At 41.8% G+C, this 18,742-nt stretch overlaps 1 protein-coding gene across 1 annotated transcript; it reads right to left on the bottom strand.

The window, feature by feature from the left end:
- Positions 1-7,353: 7,353 nt before the first annotated feature.
- On the bottom strand, positions 7,354-18,522 carry LOC101598597 (zinc finger protein 43-like). Its single transcript, XM_045142940.1, is given in 5 exon segments — positions 7,354-8,239; positions 8,241-9,765; positions 15,241-15,336; positions 16,033-16,159; positions 18,435-18,522. Coding segments are annotated over 5 exon segments (1,860 nt in total). The 5' UTR covers positions 18,438-18,522; the 3' UTR covers positions 7,354-8,130.
- Positions 18,523-18,742: the final 220 nt, after the last annotated feature.

Below are 18,742 nucleotides of genomic sequence, written 5' to 3'. Positions count from 1 at the left end.
ACACATGGCTGCTATACATATTTATAGGTATCTTGTTTGGATGTAATTTTTCAAAGTAATTTTCCAAATGTAGGGACCTATTTATACCACAAATTCAGACTTATTTCCTCCGGAACAAATTGTCAGACTGTCTCACAAAGTGGCCATGTTGTTGTGTGTTACACAACTATGAAGGAGCATGCCTGAATACCCCTCCAGCTGCAGCAACTGGTATCACCACATATATATATATATATATATATATATATATATATATATATGTATTTATATAAATATAAATATATATGTATATATTATTTACATTATATATTATATAAAATATATATATTTATATATTTTAGTAGTTCTGGTATCTCTTCGATGCTATCTCATTGCTGTTTGAGTTTGCAATTCTCCACACTGGGAAGATGGCCCAGCAGTTAAAGGCATTTTCTTGCAAAGCCTACCAGGATGAGTTCAATTCCCCAGGTGTCCGCATAAAGCCAGCCAAGGCATTTGTTTGTGCACACATGCAAATAAATAAGTCAATTTGCAGCTCCCTGCTGGTAAACAACACAGAGCATGCTTTTGAGTGATTGCTTGCTGTCTTTATATGTTCTTGGGTCAGATAGCTGCTCTGTTTTTACTTGAGTTTAGGGGTTGTGTATTTTAAGTACAAATTATTTTTCAGATATGTCTTCTGTAAATAATTTATTCCAGGAAGGGGATTGTTTCTTTCCAATCTAAATATAATAGGTTAAAAAAACAAAAACAAAAACATTTTCTGGTAGGGTTTCGCTCTAGCCCAGGCTGATCCTGGAATTCACTATGTAGTCTCAGGCTGGCCTCGAAAGCACATCAATCTCCCTACCTCTGCCGCCCGAGTGCTGGGATTAAAGGTGTGCACCACTGTGCCCAGTTTATTTTGCGACTTTTTGATAAGCTTCAAATTTTGTATTTGCAGTAATTTCTTCTGCATTGTTTCTAAATACTTGTTCTATCAGCAGTTTGGGGGGAAAGAACATGGCTACTTGACTATATTTCACTTTGAATTTACAACATTGTGGCACTGTGTAATCTGATTATAGTACAGATTTCAAACGAGCGCCTTTGACTACTGATGCCTGTTGCCAGCCCTATGGTACCTATTTCAATCATTTTTTAGAAACGCCTGGAGGGGGCGCGCATGCCCCGCGGAAATGTCAGTGTCCTGAGCTGAGTCCTAGCGGCCACACGAGGGCGCGCGCACCCATCTGTCCTGACAGCACCTGGGCTAGGATGCCTGCGGAGTCTCCAGACACCCATTAAGAACACACAAAGGCACATGCCTGATGTAGCGAATGAAAAAGCCTCCTGTCCATTCTTCTGCATGCAAGGGAGGAAGTCCTCAGGTAACTCAGTAGGAGAAACAGAAATACAAACTGGCCCCTCTTTCCACTAGACACTTTCCTCGAATTTCAAGCTTACTGGAAACCTGCGGAAACACCAAACTATTTTACACGTGTGTTTATATTGTCATAGCAATACTTAAAGGTTCTGCTTTATTACTTTTCATTCTTAACTTTTTTTTTTTTTTTTTTTGAGGTAGGGTTTCACTCTAGCCCAGGCTGACCTGGAATTCACTATGTAGTTTCAGGGTGGCCTCGAACTCATAGCAATTCTCCTACCTCTTGCTTCCCAAGTGCTGGGATTAAAGGTGTGTACCACCCCGCCCAGCTTTAAGTTTTTTTTTTTTTTTTGGTTTTTCGAGGTAGGGTCTCACTGTGGCTCAGGCTGACCTGGAATTTACTATGTAATCTCAGGGTGGCCTCGAACTCTTGGCGATCCTCCTACCTCTGCCTCCCGAGTGCTGGGATTAAAGGCATGCGCCACCACACCCGGCAAGTTGTTTTTTTTTTTAATATTTTACTTGGCACACCAACAATAAATTCATTAATAAAGCAGAAAACAGGTGTTGCCCAGTTGAAGTATGGCCTAAAAGATCTAGAGGAGGTTGTTGGATTGCTGAAGAAACCTGGCATACAGTTACAGATCTCCATCTACTTGGGCTTGGTGTACAAGGTGCAGCAGCTCACGGGCACCATCTTCCAGTTCGTAGCACTCAGCCAATGCAGGCAGAGGCTTGTGCCCGAGATTCTGGCAGCTGGAGGCAGATATGACTTGCTGACTCCCAAGTTTAGAGGTCCACAGGCTCTGGGGCCAATTCCCATGCTGTCAGTATCAACACAGCCATAGACAAGATATTTGCTGCTGCCCTCAACATGGAAGACCCTGGTACAATAAGCTCCTGTGACCTCCTGGTTGTCAGTGTTGGCCAGATGTCCATGTCCAGGGCCATTCACCTGACCCAGAAACTCTGGACAGCAGGGATCACAGCAGAGGTCATGTGTGACTGGTCACAGTCCCAAGAGGAATTACAGGAGTATTGCAGACATCATGAAATCATCTATGTGTCCCTGGTCTTGGATAAAAAAAGGAAGCCATGTCAAGGTGAAATCTTTTGAGAGGGAAAGGCAAACAGAGAAGTGGGTTCTGGAATCAGATCTGGTGGAGCATGTTATGCAGAAACTGAGGACTAAAGTCAGAGGTGAAAGGAACGCCAGAGAAGCCTCTGATAATCTTGCTGTACACAATCTGAAGGGGTCGTTTTCCACTGCTTCAGGTTTGTCTGAAATCCATGGAGCAACTGTAGTTCCCATTGTGAGCGTGATAGCCCCAGAAAAGCTGTCAGCCAGCACAAGGAGGCAGTATGAGACTCAGGTACAAACCGGACTTCAGACTGCCCTTGCCAATTCACATCAGAAAAGCAGTGAAATTGAAATTAAAGAAACAATCTTACAGTTTTTATCATCAAAGTGGGATACCAGTGAGCAGGCATTCAACACAAGCATAAACCAGCTGCTGCTATGCCTGCAAAAGCAAAGGTACCTCAGACTAGTCTGTGATGAAATTTATAACATCAAAGTTGAAAAAAGGGCTGGAGAGATGGCTTAGCGGTTAAGGTGCTGGCTTACAAAGCAAAAGGACCCAGGTTCGATTCCCCAGTTCCCACATAAAGTGGATGAACAAGGTGTTGCATGTATCTGGAGTTCAATTGCAAGAGGCCCTGGCACACCCATTCTATCTGTTTCTCTCTCTCTAATAAATAAATAAGTAAAATATTTTTTTAAAAAGCTGAAAAACACGTGTCAGTGCTCTTCTTGTATAGCTACAGAGATGACTCCTGTAGGATCTTATTTTAACCCTAAACAACTGCCATTACATTGTTCAAATGGATAGGAGCTTACACTAGAATCACAGAATGCTGTACATTCAATGTCATTTTAAATTAACTTTAAATTCTAAGAAGCTTCCCTACAAAGTTGAGCTTTGTCGGTTTTTCATATATAATGTAGTATCTTATTATAATAAATGCTTTCCTATTAAAAATATATTTTACTTGGGCTGGAGAGATGGCTTAGCGGTTAAGGCATTTGCCTGAGAAGTCCAAGAATGTATGTTTGAATCTCCAGGTCTCACGTAGCCAGATGCAAACTGATGCAAGCATGCAATGCTGCACATGTGCACAAGGGGGCGCACACTTCTGGAGAAGTTCACAGTGGCTGAAAGGCTCTGATGCATCCATTCTCTCTTTCTCTCTGCCTCTAAAAAATAAAATAAAAACATCTTATTTATTTGAGAGAGAAAGAGGCAGAGAAAGAGAATAGATACTCCATGGCCTCTAGCCACTGTAAACCAATTCCAGATACATGCATCACTTTGTGCATCTGGCTAACACGGGTCCTGGGGAATCAAACATACATTATTGGGTCCTTAAGTTTTGCAGGCAAGTGCCTTAACTGCTTGGCCATCCCTCCAGCACTATTCTTAAGTTTTTTTGTTTTGTTTTGTTTTGTTTTTTGACAATAGCTATCCTAGTAGGAATCTGATTTTTAGCTTCAGGGCTGAAAGGAATAGATAATTAGTGCTGTTCTTCCTTATCCTCTCCAGCAGAAGCCATGTCAAATATATGATTAGGTAACTGTTCATGAATAAGCATCCAAAATAAGTGTGGGGCTGGGGAAAGGGCCCAGTGGTAGAGGGCCTGCTGAGCTTGTGCAAAGGCGCTCACTTCAATCCCAGAACCACAAAAATGTTCTGCTAAAGATTCTGTTAATGTCTATTTAAAGAGGCCAAAAGAGTGTAAATAATTTTAATCTCAAAAGTATTGCTGAGGGCTGAAGAGATTGCTTAGTGGTTAAGGTGCTTACTTGCAAAGCTTAAGAATGTGTGTTTGAATCTCCAGGTCCCACATAAGCCAGACACAAGCATGCAATGTCTCACAAGTGCCACAAGGGGGCGCACACATCTGGAGTTTGTTCACAGTGGCTGAAAGGTCCTCCTAGAGCACCCATTCTCTCTCTCAAAAAACAAAATAAAATAAAATAAAATAAAATAAAATAAAATAAAATAAAATAAAATAAAATAAAATAAAATAAAATGCCAGGCATGGTGGCACATGCCTTTAATCCCAGTACACAGGAGCACAGGAGGCAGAGGTAGGAGGATTGCCATGAGTTCAAGGCCACCCTGGGGCTACATAGTGAATTCCAGAGACAGAGTGAGACCCTACCTTGAAAAACCAATAAATAAATAAATAAGAAAGAAAAAAGTATCCTTGAGGGTTGGAGAGATGGCTTAGGGGTATTATGTTTGCCTAAAAAGCCAAAGGACCCAGGTTCAGTTCCCCAGGATTCACATAAGCCAGATGCACAAGGTGGCGTATACATCTGGAATTTGTTTGCAGTGGGTGGAGGCCCAGGCACACCAATTCTCTCTCCCGCTCTCTCTCACATTAAGAAAGGCAATCCAGGTGTGGTGAAATCCCAGTACTTGGGAGGCGGAGGTAAGTGGATCACTGTGAGTTCAAGGCCACCCTGAGACTCCATAGTGCATTCCAGGGCAGCCTGGGCTACAGTGAGACCCAACCTCAAACAACAACAACAACAAAAAGCCAGTCTTCAGTGACCTTAGGATGACTCAGAAGGCATCACGGTACTGATAAGTGATAGAGGAGTGCTCAGCACTACAATATATCACACCTTCCAAGGCTCAGGGACCATTGCAGAAGAGGTGGTAGAAAGAATATACGATCTTGCCAAAGGAAGGGTAGGACTCCTTACAATGTGCTCCTCCAGACACAAAATGGCCTGGATATCCATGACCTCACAGTGCCTGACACTACCTACACAAGACCATCATAATAGAAGGAAAAGATGATGACATCAAAATAAAAGAGAGACTGATTGAGAGGGGAAGGGGATATAATGGAGAGTGGAGTTTCAAAGGGGAAAGTGGGGGGAGGGAGAGAATTACCATGGGATATTATTTACAATCACGGAAGTTGTTAATTATAAAAAACTAACTAACTAAATAAATAAGTAAAAAGGGGGCTGGAGAGATGGCTTAGCGGTTAAGCACTTGCCTGTGAAGCCTAAGAACCCTGGTTTGAGGCTCAATTCCCCAAGACCCACGTTAGCCAGATGCACAAGGAGGCACACATGTCTGGAATTCATTTGCAGTGGCTAGAGGCCCTGGCTTGCCCATTCTCTCTCTCTCCCTCCCTTTCTCTCTGTCTCTCTCTCTGTCCGTTGCTTTGAAATAAATAAAAATAAACAAAAAAAAAATTAAAAAAAAAAAAGGGAATGAGAAACAAGACAATGAGAAACTATGAGCATGCCACAGCCTCTTGTAAGTACAAATGAAGTCCAGACACATGTGGTACTTTGTGTGAATCTATTCACATAAACAAAGCCATAAAATTTAATCAAAGTCATATATTTTTTTGAAGTTTTTTTTTGTTGTTTATTTATTTGAGAACAACAAGACAGAAAGAGAAAAAGGCAGATAGAATGAAAAAGAGAATGGGCATGCCAAGGCCTCCAAGCCACTGCAAACGAACTTCAGACGCATGCGCCCCTTTGTGCATCTGGCTAATGTGGGTCCTAGGGAATCGAGCCTCAAACTGGGGTCCTTAGGCTTCACAGGCAAGCTCTTAACCGCTAAACCATCTTTCCAGCCCCAAAGTCATATAAGTCTTGCATCAATACCAGGTAAATTAAGAGTTGGTATGCAAATATTTCAAATCAGTAACCGTGCCATTTTTGCAGAAGTTAGGTCACTACAAAATGCTTTTTACCCACAGAATGTGGCCTGTAGTCTGCTATAAATTGTTAACTCCTTTAAAACTGTCTTCTATTATTAATTTTTCTTAATACAATCACAAAACTTGTTTGTCTATTCCTACAGTTTAACATTACAATACATATGTTAATGTAAATGAATAGCAAAATTTGTGTGTTCTGTGGAACTAAATGGGTGATACATGGAGAGGGCTATATGACAAAGTAATTTAAAATCTAGAAACCTGAGATATATTCTTTTACCTCTATAACTCTCATCATTTTAGTACTACATTCAAAAAAGGCTTGATGAGTTAAAATATCACATACTGGGGGCTAGAGAGATGGCCCGGCAGTTAAGGCACTTACCTAGCAAAGCCTAATGACCCAGGCTTAATTCCCCAGTACCCACATGGAGCCAGATGCACAAAGTGATGCATGCATCTGGGGTTCATTTTCAGCGGCAAGGAGGCCCTGGTACAACCATTATGTCATTCTTGCAAATAATTTTTTAAAAAATCTTCAGATGGGGGAATTAACACAGGATTTTTTTATAATCATGGAAAATGCTAATAAAAATTTTTTAAAAATTAGAAAAAAAAATGAGGACCTGGTGAGATTGCTTAGTATTTAAGGCATTTTCCATCAAAGCCAAAGGACCCAGGTTCGATTCACCAGTACCTACCCATGTAAAGCCAGATGCGCAGAGTAGCGCATGTCTGGAGTTCATTTGCAGTGACTAAAGGCCCTGGCACCTATTCTCTCTCCTTCTCTCCCTTCCCCCACCTCTCTCTCTCAAATAAATAAATAATTAAAAAAATCTTCAGAAACATGAAAAATAATTAAAAAAAAAATCTTAAACTGGGCGTGGTGGCACATGCCTTCAATCCCAGCACTTGGGAGGCAGATATAAGAGGACTGCCCTTTAACATCAACACTCAGGAGGCTGAGGTAGGATGATGCCTATAAGACTGAGGACAGACTGGGCTACAGAATGAGTTCTAGGTCATTCAGGGTTAGAGCGAGACCTTCTTTCACTTTCCCTCAAATATAAAACATCATAAGCAAAAATATCTTCCAAACTACTTCAAGTGTAATGACACTGCACAAAAGGATTACTGGTTATTGAGCATTCCCCAGCTAAGATGTTATTTGCATCCTTGAAGAAGGTGGTGAATGTCTGTGACAGTCAATACACACCAGTAATAGCATATTCAGAACCGTTCAATTTTATTACCTAAAACAAAATTCAAACAAAATGTACACAGTATTTTAAAATCCATTCTATGGTCTCTTGAGAATATCTGTAAAAATTTTCAGAAAGCAAAATAGTACTTCAGATAGAATGGCCTGGGAGCTGTACTTTGTGCGGTTTTTAAGAGGCAATTTAGTAACATTTGGATTTACAACAAATTTACATCTGCTGAGAGATGAGTCATCTATTGACTAACATCAGTGTTCTATTTCTTTCAACCATATCAACTAATGATGTAAAACTATAAGCAGAAGGACTAGAGAGAGTGCTCAGTGGTTAAGGCACTTGACTGCAGAGCTTAATGACTCAAATTCAATTCCCCAGTACCCATGATGCACAAAGTGGTGCACACATCTGGAGTTTGTTTGCAGAGGCTGGAGGCTTAGGCATGCCCATTGTCTCTGTTTTTGTCTCTTTGCTAGCAAATAAAAATATTTTTTAAAATCTCTAAGAAGTTGAAGGTTTTACCATATTCCACATATCTATACAATTTAATTCCTATATGAACCCTTTTATGTTAAGATTTGATACATGAATAAAATCTTCACTATCTTCTCTGCATTTGTATAAGGCTTTCAAGTATGACCATCTAGCTGTCTTGGGGGCCACATGATTACATCTGAAGGTTTCGCTCCACTATGCGTTGTTAGGTGTCCAGTAAGTGCTTTACACATGTTCAAGGTCTTGCAACAATCTGTACACCTGTAATTTCCCTCCTGTATGAGTCTAGTGGTATCAAATCAAGGCTGCAGTGTTGTTAAAGGCCTTGCCACACTCTTGACATTTACAGGGATTTTCTCTTGTATATTTGACATTAAGGGTTGAACTACTAATGAAGGCTTTGATTTTCTTTACACTGGTAGGATTTCACTCGAGTATGAATTTCCTGGTGACATTTAAGCCTTGAGGAAGTGACAAAACCTTTGCCACATTCTTTACATACATATGGTCTCTCTCCAGTATGAACTTTCTGATGTCGATTAAGCTGTGAAGAACAGTAATAGGCTTGCCCACATTCCTTACAACTATAGGGCTTCTCTCCAGTATGAATTCTCTGATGTACACAAAACGTTGAGCGGTTATTAAAGGCTTTGCCACATTCTTGACAATGGTAGGGTCTCTCTCCAGTGTGAATTATCTGATGTCGTTTAAGCTGTGAAGAACAGCTATAGGCTTTTTCACATTCTTTACATCTATAGGGTTTCTCTCCAGTATGAATTCTCCGATGCTTAATAAGATCTGAAGAACGGATAAAGTCTTTGCCACATTCTTGACATATATAGGGTCTCTCTCCGGTATGAATTCTCTGATGATCAATAAGATGTGCGGAACATTTAAAGCGTTTATCACATTCTTTGCATCTGTAGGGCAGCCCTTCCCAGTGAATTTTCATATGTTGGATCAAGTATGCAGCACATTTAAATGTTTTGTCACATTCTTTACATTTGTAGGGCTTCTCTTCTGTGTGGATTATCTGATGCTGACTAAGTGTTAAACGACGATTGAAGGTTTTCCCACATTCATCACATTTGTAGGGTCTCTTCCCCGTATGAATTATATGGTGCTGAAAAAGGCTAGAGTGATACTTAAAGGCTTTGCCACATTCATCACATTTGTAGGGTCTCTCTCCAGTATGAATTATTTGGTGCTGAGTGAGGATTGAGTGTGTCGTAAAAGCTTTGCCACATTCATGACATTTGTATGGTTTCTCTCCCGTGTGAATCAGGTGATGTCGAGTGAGGTTTGCTTTACTATTGAAGGCTTTGCCACATTCTTCACAGGGGTAGGGTTTGGCACCACTGTGAACTATTTGATGTCGAGTAAGGATTGACGGGTACTTAAACACTTGGCCACATTCTTTACATTGGGGTTTTTCTCCAGTATGGATCATCTGGTGCTGAGTAAGGTTTGTACTTTTATTGAAGGTTCTGCCACATTCATCACATTTGTATGGTTTCTGTCTCTTATGAGTTATCTGGTGCCGAGCAAAGTTTGTACTTTTGTTGAAGGCTTTGTCACACAGCTGACATTTGTATGGTTTCTGTCTCTTATGAGTTACCTGGTGTCGAGTGAGGTTTGTGCTTCTATTGAAAGCTTTGCCACATTCCTTACATGTGTATGGTTTTGCTCCAGTGTGTATTAGTTGGTGCTTGGTTAGGGCAGAATGATATTTAAAGGTGCTTCCACACTGTTTACATAAATAAGGTTTATGAGTCCCCTGACAATGATTAGAAGTTGAGCCACTGATGAGAACTTTGCTACAGTCTTTATAGTTGAAAGGCTTCTCTTGACTATGGACGCCATAATGGATGAGTGCTCTTGAGAACAGAGTAATGTCTTTTGCAGATGTACTATCTTTGCAAAGATTCTCTGGAAAAAGAGAACACACTGAAGTTTACAATTTGAAGCTTCCTAAAACTGTGATTTCATTACATTCACAAAGTTTTATCTCCAATTTAAGTATCATTATAATCACTTAGGATCAAACTCATTAATGTCCTTTTTGGTTTCATTATATATGCATTGGATTTTATAAGCGCTTGATGAATCTGGATTATGGCTAAGAAAATTTTGATTGGCTACCTGAGTTTTGCAGGTTACTCCTGAAATCGTAGCACTTGGGAGGCTGAGGCAGGAGGCTTATGACTGCAAGGCTAGACTGAGTATTTTTTTAAAAAGTTTCTGAGCTGGGCATAGTGGCACACACCTTTATTCCCAGCAGTTGGGAGGCAGAGGTAAGAGGATCGCTGTGAGTTCAAGGACATCCTGAGATTACAGAATGAATTCCAGGACATCCTGGGCTAGAGAGAGACCCTACCTTGGAAAACAAAACAAAACAAACAAAAAACACAAACAAGTTTCTGCAGCCGGGTGTGGTGGCATACACCTTTAATCCCAGCACTTGGGAGGCAGCGGTAGGAGGATCATTATAGTTTGAGGCCACCCTGAGACCACATAGTGAATTTCAGGTCAGCATGGGCTAGAGTTAGACCCTGGTATTCTGTATGTAGTATCAGGCTCACCTAGAACTCACAATGATCCATCCACCTCTGCCTCCCAAGTGCTGGGATTAAACAAATGCACCGCCATGCCCAGTTTTAATCTCTTTTTAAAAGAAATGTTTGATTTAAATTTAGACAGATACATTTCAAATTGTTTAAGATCTTTTTTCTTCTTCTTTTAAAATGTGGGCTGGAGAGATGGCTTAGTGATTAAGGCACTTACTGGCAAAGCCAAAGGACCCAGGTTCAATTCCCCAGTACCCACATAAAGCCATATATACAAGGTGGCACATGTGTCTAAAGTTTGTTTTCAGTGGCTAGAGGCCATGGCATGTCCATTCATTCTTTCTCTCTGTCTCTTTTTCTCTTTCTCAAATAAATAAATTAAATATTAAATCTTCTGGGTGTGGTGGTGTATACCTCAGCACTTGGGAGGCAGAAATAGGAGGATCACTGTGAGTTCAAGGCCACCCTGAAACTAAGTCCAGATCAGTCTGGACTAGAGCAAGACCCTAGCTCAAGAAACAAAAAAACTAAATTAAATATATTTATTTGCATATATGTGTGTATATATACTGAAGGGGTAATAGCTTTCCCTGAAAGCTAGAGGTAACTAAATAGTTAATAACTATCCCTAAAACTAGCAGGCAATAAAGAAGTCACAGGGACATGCACCTTGACAGGCTACTCCAGACTGCTAAACTTCCTTTAGCTCAGAAAATCTTGGGGAAACAGAAACCGTCTGGTGGGATACCCTCCCTTGACAATTTGACTAAAAAACCTTATTCTCAACAAGGACACAAATAACTATAGTTCCTTATCTACTCCCTTGGATCTGCAGCTAGTCCAGTCTGGTTTTCTTAGGGTCCTCTTTATAAGCTTGCACCCCAGCCTGGCCCAGTGCTTGAGCCTTCATGCCATGGGAAGGTTTCTGCCCTTCACTGTTCCTCTCAATAAACAATCTGTCTGTGGAGATCAAGTCTGGTGTTCTCTTTTACTTCTCTCTTACACTTTCCTTACATGTATAATGTATGGATGTGCCATAAGACAGAACATGGTATCTTGAGAAATATGGGCAATCTTTTCAAACAAGGGAAAAATACAAGTCTATAGAAAACATACATGGAAAACAAATTTGAGAGATATTAATGAACTCCAGCACAGTTAAGTCAGTATCACTTGAAAGGTCCCTCAAAAATCTAGAGAAATAGGGCTGGAGAGATGGCTTAGTGGTTAAGGCATTTGCTTGTGAAGTCTAAAAATTGAGGTTCAATTTCTTAGTACCCATTCAAGCCAGATGCACAAGGCAGCACATGCATCTGGAGTTCATCTGCAGTGGCTAGAGGCCCTGGAGTGTCCATTCTATCTGCCTCTTACTCTCTCTAAAATAAATAAGTAAAATAAAATAATCTAGAGAAATATGGACAGCCAGGTGTGGTGGCGCATGCCTTCAATCCCAGTACTCGGGAGGCAGAGGTAGGAGGATCACCATGAGCTCAGGCCACCTTGAGACTCCATGGTGAATTCCAGGTCAGCCTGGGCTAGATTAAAACCCTACTTTGCAGGAAAAAAAATAATAAAAGCAAGCAAGAAAGAAAGACAAATGGTAGGGTTTATTAATAGCTTTCATTTTTATTATTTATTTAAAGTAAATGTACTTGACCATATACATTGTAAGGCTTCGGAGTATTTTTATAAAGAGGGGCTACCAACCTAGCTAACTAATCAATGAGGCATTTCACATTATCATATCTGTGTTAGATATACTTTGTGTACATTCTACTAGCATCTAACAAGATATGTTAACTATACTCACTATGGTGCATATAGATTGATAGAATTTGTTATGCCCAAAGAACATCTTGAAGCCAGTGACCAATATTACCAAAGACTTCTCTTGAAACTAACGGCTCTTGGTAAATACAATTTACTCTCTCTATATATGAGATCAATGTTTTATAGTACAAACATTAATGACATCATAATTGTCTATGCCAGGTTTATTTCAGATATATAAAGCCCTGTATACTTTGCCATGTTGTACCAATGGCAATATTTTCACTTTTTTCCCCCCTCAAACAGCTATATCCTTAGACAAATCATAAGAAAGCAGAATATTTATAAGTAAACAAAAACACAGCTTTAGTAGCAGAAGAAGTATAAATCATAGATGTTTTAATTTCACCTTACATAGCATTAAGTATACATTACTAAAAATTGACAACCAAATATAACACACAGTTTAAAAGCTAAATAGCACTATCAGGTGCTGTGAGAATTTACTCTAAAACTGATACATAGAATAAGGTTTGCAAATTAAGAAAAATAAGTCTGAGCCGGGTGTAGTGGTGCATGCCTTTAATTCCAGCACTCAGGAGGTAGAGATAGGAGGATTTCCATGAGTTCGAGGCCGCCCTGAGACTCCATAGTGAATTCCAGGTCAGCCTGAGCTAGAGTGAAACCCTACCACGAAAAACCAAAAAAAGAAATAAAGAAAGAAAAATAAGTCTGATTTCATAAAATTAGGAATAAACACTGAGATATTAAAACCACCTGTCCAGGTATACTGATTCATGCCTATTAAAACCAGCACTAAAAATAAATAAATAAATAAAGAGAGAAAGAAAGAAAGGAAGGGAGGGAAGGAGGGAGGAAGGAAGGAAGGGGCTGGAGGGATGGCTTAGCAGTTAAGGTACTTGCCTGCAATGCCAAAGGGCCCAGGTTTGATTACCCAGTACCCATGTAAGCCAGATACACAAGGTGGTACATGTGTCTGGAGTTGTTTGTAGGGGCTCAAGCCCCTGGCATGCCCATTCTCTCTCTCTCTGCTTCTTTCTCTCAATTAAATAGTAATAAAAATCTTAAAAAATAAATAAATAAAACCAGCACTAAGAAGGCTAAGGTATGAGGATCACCATGAGTTTGAGGCCAGACTGGGGCTAATGAGGGAGTTCCAGGTCAGCCTAGACCAGAGTAAGACCCTGCCTCAAAAACAAAACCCAGAAAGAAAGGGGGGATGAGGAAGCGGGGAAGGGGAATAGGAAGGGGAAGGAAAGGGCAAGGAAGGGAGGAAGGATGAACTGTGGGGAGATCACTGTAGTGATATACAACTGATATTATATAAACTTGTTCTAGATGTTATATTACAATTACAATTAAAATCATACAAAGACTTTAGATTTGTGGACAAACTTTCTGACACAAACACAGCAAAGAAAAACCTGTGAACTGTGCTAATTATTGCAGAAAGGGCTTTGGCTGTCAGCATCAATGATCTGGGCCATCACTGAGGGAAGCAAGAGGCTTACATGAGTTATACTGCAATTTCCTCCTAATTGAAACATTTCGTCTTGAAGAGAAGTTCTGAAGACTCAGGAGGCTCTTTAAAGCACAAGAAGTTCCCAAGCTCATTAAAGGTCAGGAGGCAAACAATTCTGGCAAAGCTGAAACTTATAAGAGTGGTAAGACACCTCCCTCTGAAAGGTTAGAGAAGCACTAAACAATTAATTGCCTGGGGGAGATTCTCTCCAAGTCCGGAATGAGCTCCATGAGGTACCTTCAAGATGGAGGCACAGGGCTGGAGAGAGGCTGTAGCGGTTAAGGTGCTTGTTTGCAAAGCCTAAGGATCCACGTTCAATTCCCCAGATAATACAATACCCATGTAAGCCAGATGCACAAGGTGGTGCTCGTGTCTAAAGTTCGTTTTCAGTGGCTAGAGGTCCTGGTGTGTCCATTCTTTCTTTCTCTCTCTCTCACTACATATATATATATATGTCTGCATCTCTGTCTCAAATAAATAAGATAGGTACTGGAGTGATGGCTTAGCGGTTAAGGCATTTACAGGTTAAGGCCTGTAAAGCTTAAGGACCTAGGTTCAATTTCCCAGTATCCACTTCAGCCAAATGCACAAGGTGGCACATGTGTCTGAATTTCATTTGCAGTGGCTGGAGGCCCTGACATGCCCATTCTCTCTCTCTCCCTCCCTCTTTCCATCTTTCTCTATCTCTCTCAAATAAATAAATAAATAAATAAAATATTTTTTAAAAAATAAATATTAGGCTGGAAGAATGGCTTAGTAGTTAAGGCATTTGCCTGCAAAGCCAAAGGACCCAGGTTTGATTCCCCAGGACCCACGTTAGCCAGATGCACAAGGGAGTGCACACATTGGGAGTTCGTTTGCAGTGGCTGGAGGCCCTGGAGAACCCATTCTCTCTCATTCTCTCTCTCCCTTTTTGTCAAGTAAATAAATAAAAATAAAATATTAGAAATAAATAAATATTTAAAAAAAGATGGGGTGGAGGACTTTGTGGTGGTACAGGTGCCTTAGTTACCCATACTTCTGTAAGTAACTCCTCACCCTTGTTCTATAAGTAGCCTCACCTAAACGCACTGGTTCATAAAAACTGGGCTTTGAGCCGGGCGTGGTGGCGCATACCTTTAATCCCAGCACTTGGGAGGCAGAGGTAGGAGGACTGCCACGAGTTTGAGGCCACCCTGAGACTCCATAGTGAATTCCAGATCAGCCTGGGATAGAGTGAGATCATACCTTGAAAAAAAAAAAAAAAAAACTGGGCTTTTTTGGACTGGTACTCTGGTCTGTCATCTGTGCCCTATCTGGAGTGAATAGAGAAATACCTTCAGTTCCCTAGTTTATACAACAAAGACTTTGAAGCATGATAAATAGGACAGATGATGTTTTAATCTGACCAAGAGAAAGAAATGCAGGCTCGTGAAAATCATCTCCATGGAAACAGCCTCCACATACACATTGTAAGCCTCTGTCCTTCCTCTTGGAGTCTTTGGACCTTTCACCTGTGTCCTCTGATTCACATATACCACCTACCTGGGTATGCTGCTGTGGGCTCTTTACTCTTCATAATCCAAGGTGGTTCCTTCTGCTCTAGAAATGTGACCAGGTATGGCTTACACAAAGCAAGACCTGTTGATTAGAAGATGGAAAATGATACTTGCTTGCTTGGGATTCATCCAGTAACTAAACTACTAGATTCCTACCCTAGCATGGTGTTAAGGGAGAAGAGATACAGCAGAAGAAACAGAAATTCTCCAATTTTTTCCAAACATAGTCATTAAAACACTTGTGAACAAATATTCAACTTGGAGACCCTAAACTTCACCTGCACACATAACTAAGTGAAAGGAAAGGGGAGAAACTGGACTTTGAACATGTAGGCCACATTACATCATGGTACTGATTGGTACAATTACCACTAATAAAGACTGAAGGAAGGATGGTCCTCAAAAAGAGGAAGATCATAAGGAAGAAGAAAAGCAAACCACCACCTCCAAAAAAAAAAAATCTATAGCTGTAAATCCCCAAGTATTTTTCCTCAAGTGTAGCAATCTGAAGTGCCTATATGCAAAGGACAAGGTCTCAAGAGATATTCTACAAAGGGAATGAGATATTGACAGGGAATTACAAATTCTAATTATTTATTTATTTATTTTTGAGGCACGGTCTCACACTAGCCTAGGTTGATCTGTATGTAACTCAATAGGTAGTCCCATGCTTCCTGGAACACATGACCATCCTCCTACCTCAGTCTCCCAAGTGCTGGGATTATAGCACCATGCTGGTCACTGGGAAATAAGAATTTTGTAAGGTAGAGATCCTCACCCAGGGAAACCAGGTTTCTGTAGTTCTCCAACGTCACATCCCTATACAGATCCCACTGAGCAGGGCCTAGGCATTCCCACTCCTCTGGAGAGAAATCAACTGACACATCCTTGAATGACAGCAGCTCCTGAAATAAACGTGGAGACCACACTGACCACGTGAGCACAGGCACAGCACTCAATTGACAGAAGATGAAATCAGTTAAGAGACCTGAATGTGACATAGGTGGAATGACATGAAGAAATCATCAAACTGGGACCTGGGGAGATGGCTCAGTAGTTAAAAGTTGCTTGCTTGTAAAACTAGTTGGCCCACATTCAATTCCTCAACCACTCATAAAAAACTGGACACAAAAAAGTGGTACATCTAAGCCAGGCGTGGTGGTAAGTGCCTTTAATCCCAGCACTTGGGAGGCAGAGGTAGGAGGATAGCAGTGAGTTCCAGGCCAGCCTGAAAATACATAGTGAATTCCCGATCAGCCTGGACTAGAATGAGACCCTACCTTGAAAAACCAAAAAATAAGTGGTACATCTGGATCTAGCCAGTGTTTATTTCGAACAGAAAGACCCTGGCATGCCCCCACTCCAAACACACATGAAAATAAGTAAACTGATTTAAAAAGTCATTTTAGAAACTTTTTACCATAAGTGGAAGAAAACCGCATTGAGCCACTTAACCAAGGTATAATTCATTCAAACTAAAATAAAATCTCTCTCATAAATACATAGATAACTAAATAAAATATTTTAAAATGAGCCGGGGGTTGGTGGCTCATGCCTTTAATCCCAGCACTTGGGAGGCAGAGGTAAGAGGATATCCATGAGTTCCAGGTCAGCGTGGGCTAGAGTGAAACCCTACCTCAATATATATATATATATGAAAATTGGGTGCCAACCCAGAAATTGACATGATAAATACTATACCACCTTCTGCATCTGGCTTATGTGGGTCCTGGGGAATGAAACCTGGGTCCTTTGGCTTTGTAGACAAGCACCTTAACCGCTAAACCATCTCTCCACTCCTAATAAAAATTTTATTCTCTTTTTAAATTTTTAATTATTTATTTGCATGCAGAGAGAGACAGAGAATGGGCACACCAGGGCCACTGCAAATGGGACCCATGTGCCCCTTATGCACCTGGCTTACTGGGGTCTGGTAATCAAACCTAGGTCCTTTGGCCTTACAGGCAAGCACCTTAACCACTAAGCCATCTCTCCAGCGCCTAATAAAATATTTTTTAAATAGCCAAGTGTGGTGGCTCACACCTTTAAATCCCAGCCCTCAGGAAGCAAAGGTAGGAGGATTGCCAAGAGTTCAAGGCCACCCTGAGACTACATAGTTAATTCCAGGTCAGCCTGGACCACATTGAGATCCTACCTCAAAAAACCAAAAATAATAATAATAATAATAATAATAATAATAATTTTTTTTAAAAAAATGAGGCTGGAGAGATGGCTTAGCGGTTAAGATGCTTGCCTGTAAAGCCTAAGGATCCAGGTTCGCTTCCTCAGTACCTGCATAAGCCAGATGCACAAGGTGATGTGTGTGTGTTCATTTTCAGTGGCTGAAGGCCCTGGCGCACCCATTCTCTTTCTCTCTGCCTCTTTCCCTCTTTCTCCTTCTCCAATAAATAAGTAAATAAGTAAAATACTTTAAAATTTTACCTTTTGTTCCCTTTAACCCTTTTGTTAGCCTATATGACCCTTTCCCAAATCTAGTGTGGTGGTTTGATTCAGGTGTCCCCCATAAACTTAGGTGTTCTGAATGATAGGTTCCCAGGTGAGGGAGATTTGGGAATTAACTTCTCCTGGAGGCAGTATATTGTTGGGGATGGACTGATGGGTATTATAGTCAATTTCCCCTTGCCAGTGATTGGCAGACTCTGCTGGTACTATTGTCCACCTTATTTTGGCCAGGGGGGTGATGTCCACCCTCTGTTCATGCCATTGTTTTCCCTGCCATCATAGAGCTTCCCTTCGAGCCTGTAGGCCAAAATTAGTCTTTTGTCCCACAAGCTGCACTTGATCGGATGATTTCTGCCAGTAATGTGAACCTGACTGCAACAGTAATATTGGTGCCAAGGAGTGGGAGAGAGGCGCGAAGTTGCCCTGCCCTAGACGACCATGGGCTCCGCCGTCCCGTGCAGGGTCGCCAGGGGCCCCAGGAGAGGCCGCGGGGACGCGCCGCCGCCTCGGGGGACAGGGAGGCGGCAGGAGCCGCGGCTCAGCTCCGGCACGGCGGCCTGCGGGCCGGGCCCAGCCCCGAGGAACCCCGCTCGCCGCGCACGGAGCTCGGGGGAAGGAGGGCCGGGGAGCGCGGGGCGCAGCGCCCTCGGGCCGGACGGACGAGCTGCGGGGCCGCGGCCCACCCGGGACGCCCCGCGGCCTCCACGCGGGACTCACCATGGCCGGGCTCGGGGCGGGGCGGGCGTCGGCCACAGGACGCTCCCGGCGCCAGCAGGTCACGGCTGACAGGCGGCAGCAAGTCGCTGAACTCTTGACAGACAGACTCCATCATGGCGGAACCAGACTCCAATCCCGCCTCGGCTAAGCCCGCCTCCGCCGCTCCTCCCGTGCGTCTCATTGGACAGCACTCACGATGCTGCTCATGATTGGACAAGGAATTCAGGCACGCCTTCTCAAGCCCTGAGCGACAGTGCAAGCTACCAACCGCAGGCCAAGGTAACAGCCTTCCTTGCACCTATTTTTCA

Source organism: Jaculus jaculus, chromosome 2 (assembly GCF_020740685.1).
Source record: "Jaculus jaculus isolate mJacJac1 chromosome 2, mJacJac1.mat.Y.cur, whole genome shotgun sequence".
NCBI classification, from domain to species: Eukaryota; Metazoa; Chordata; class Mammalia; order Rodentia; family Dipodidae; genus Jaculus; species Jaculus jaculus.
The sequence above is the reverse complement of the archived record's forward strand: the minus strand, read 5'-3'. Positions and strand labels throughout refer to the sequence as shown.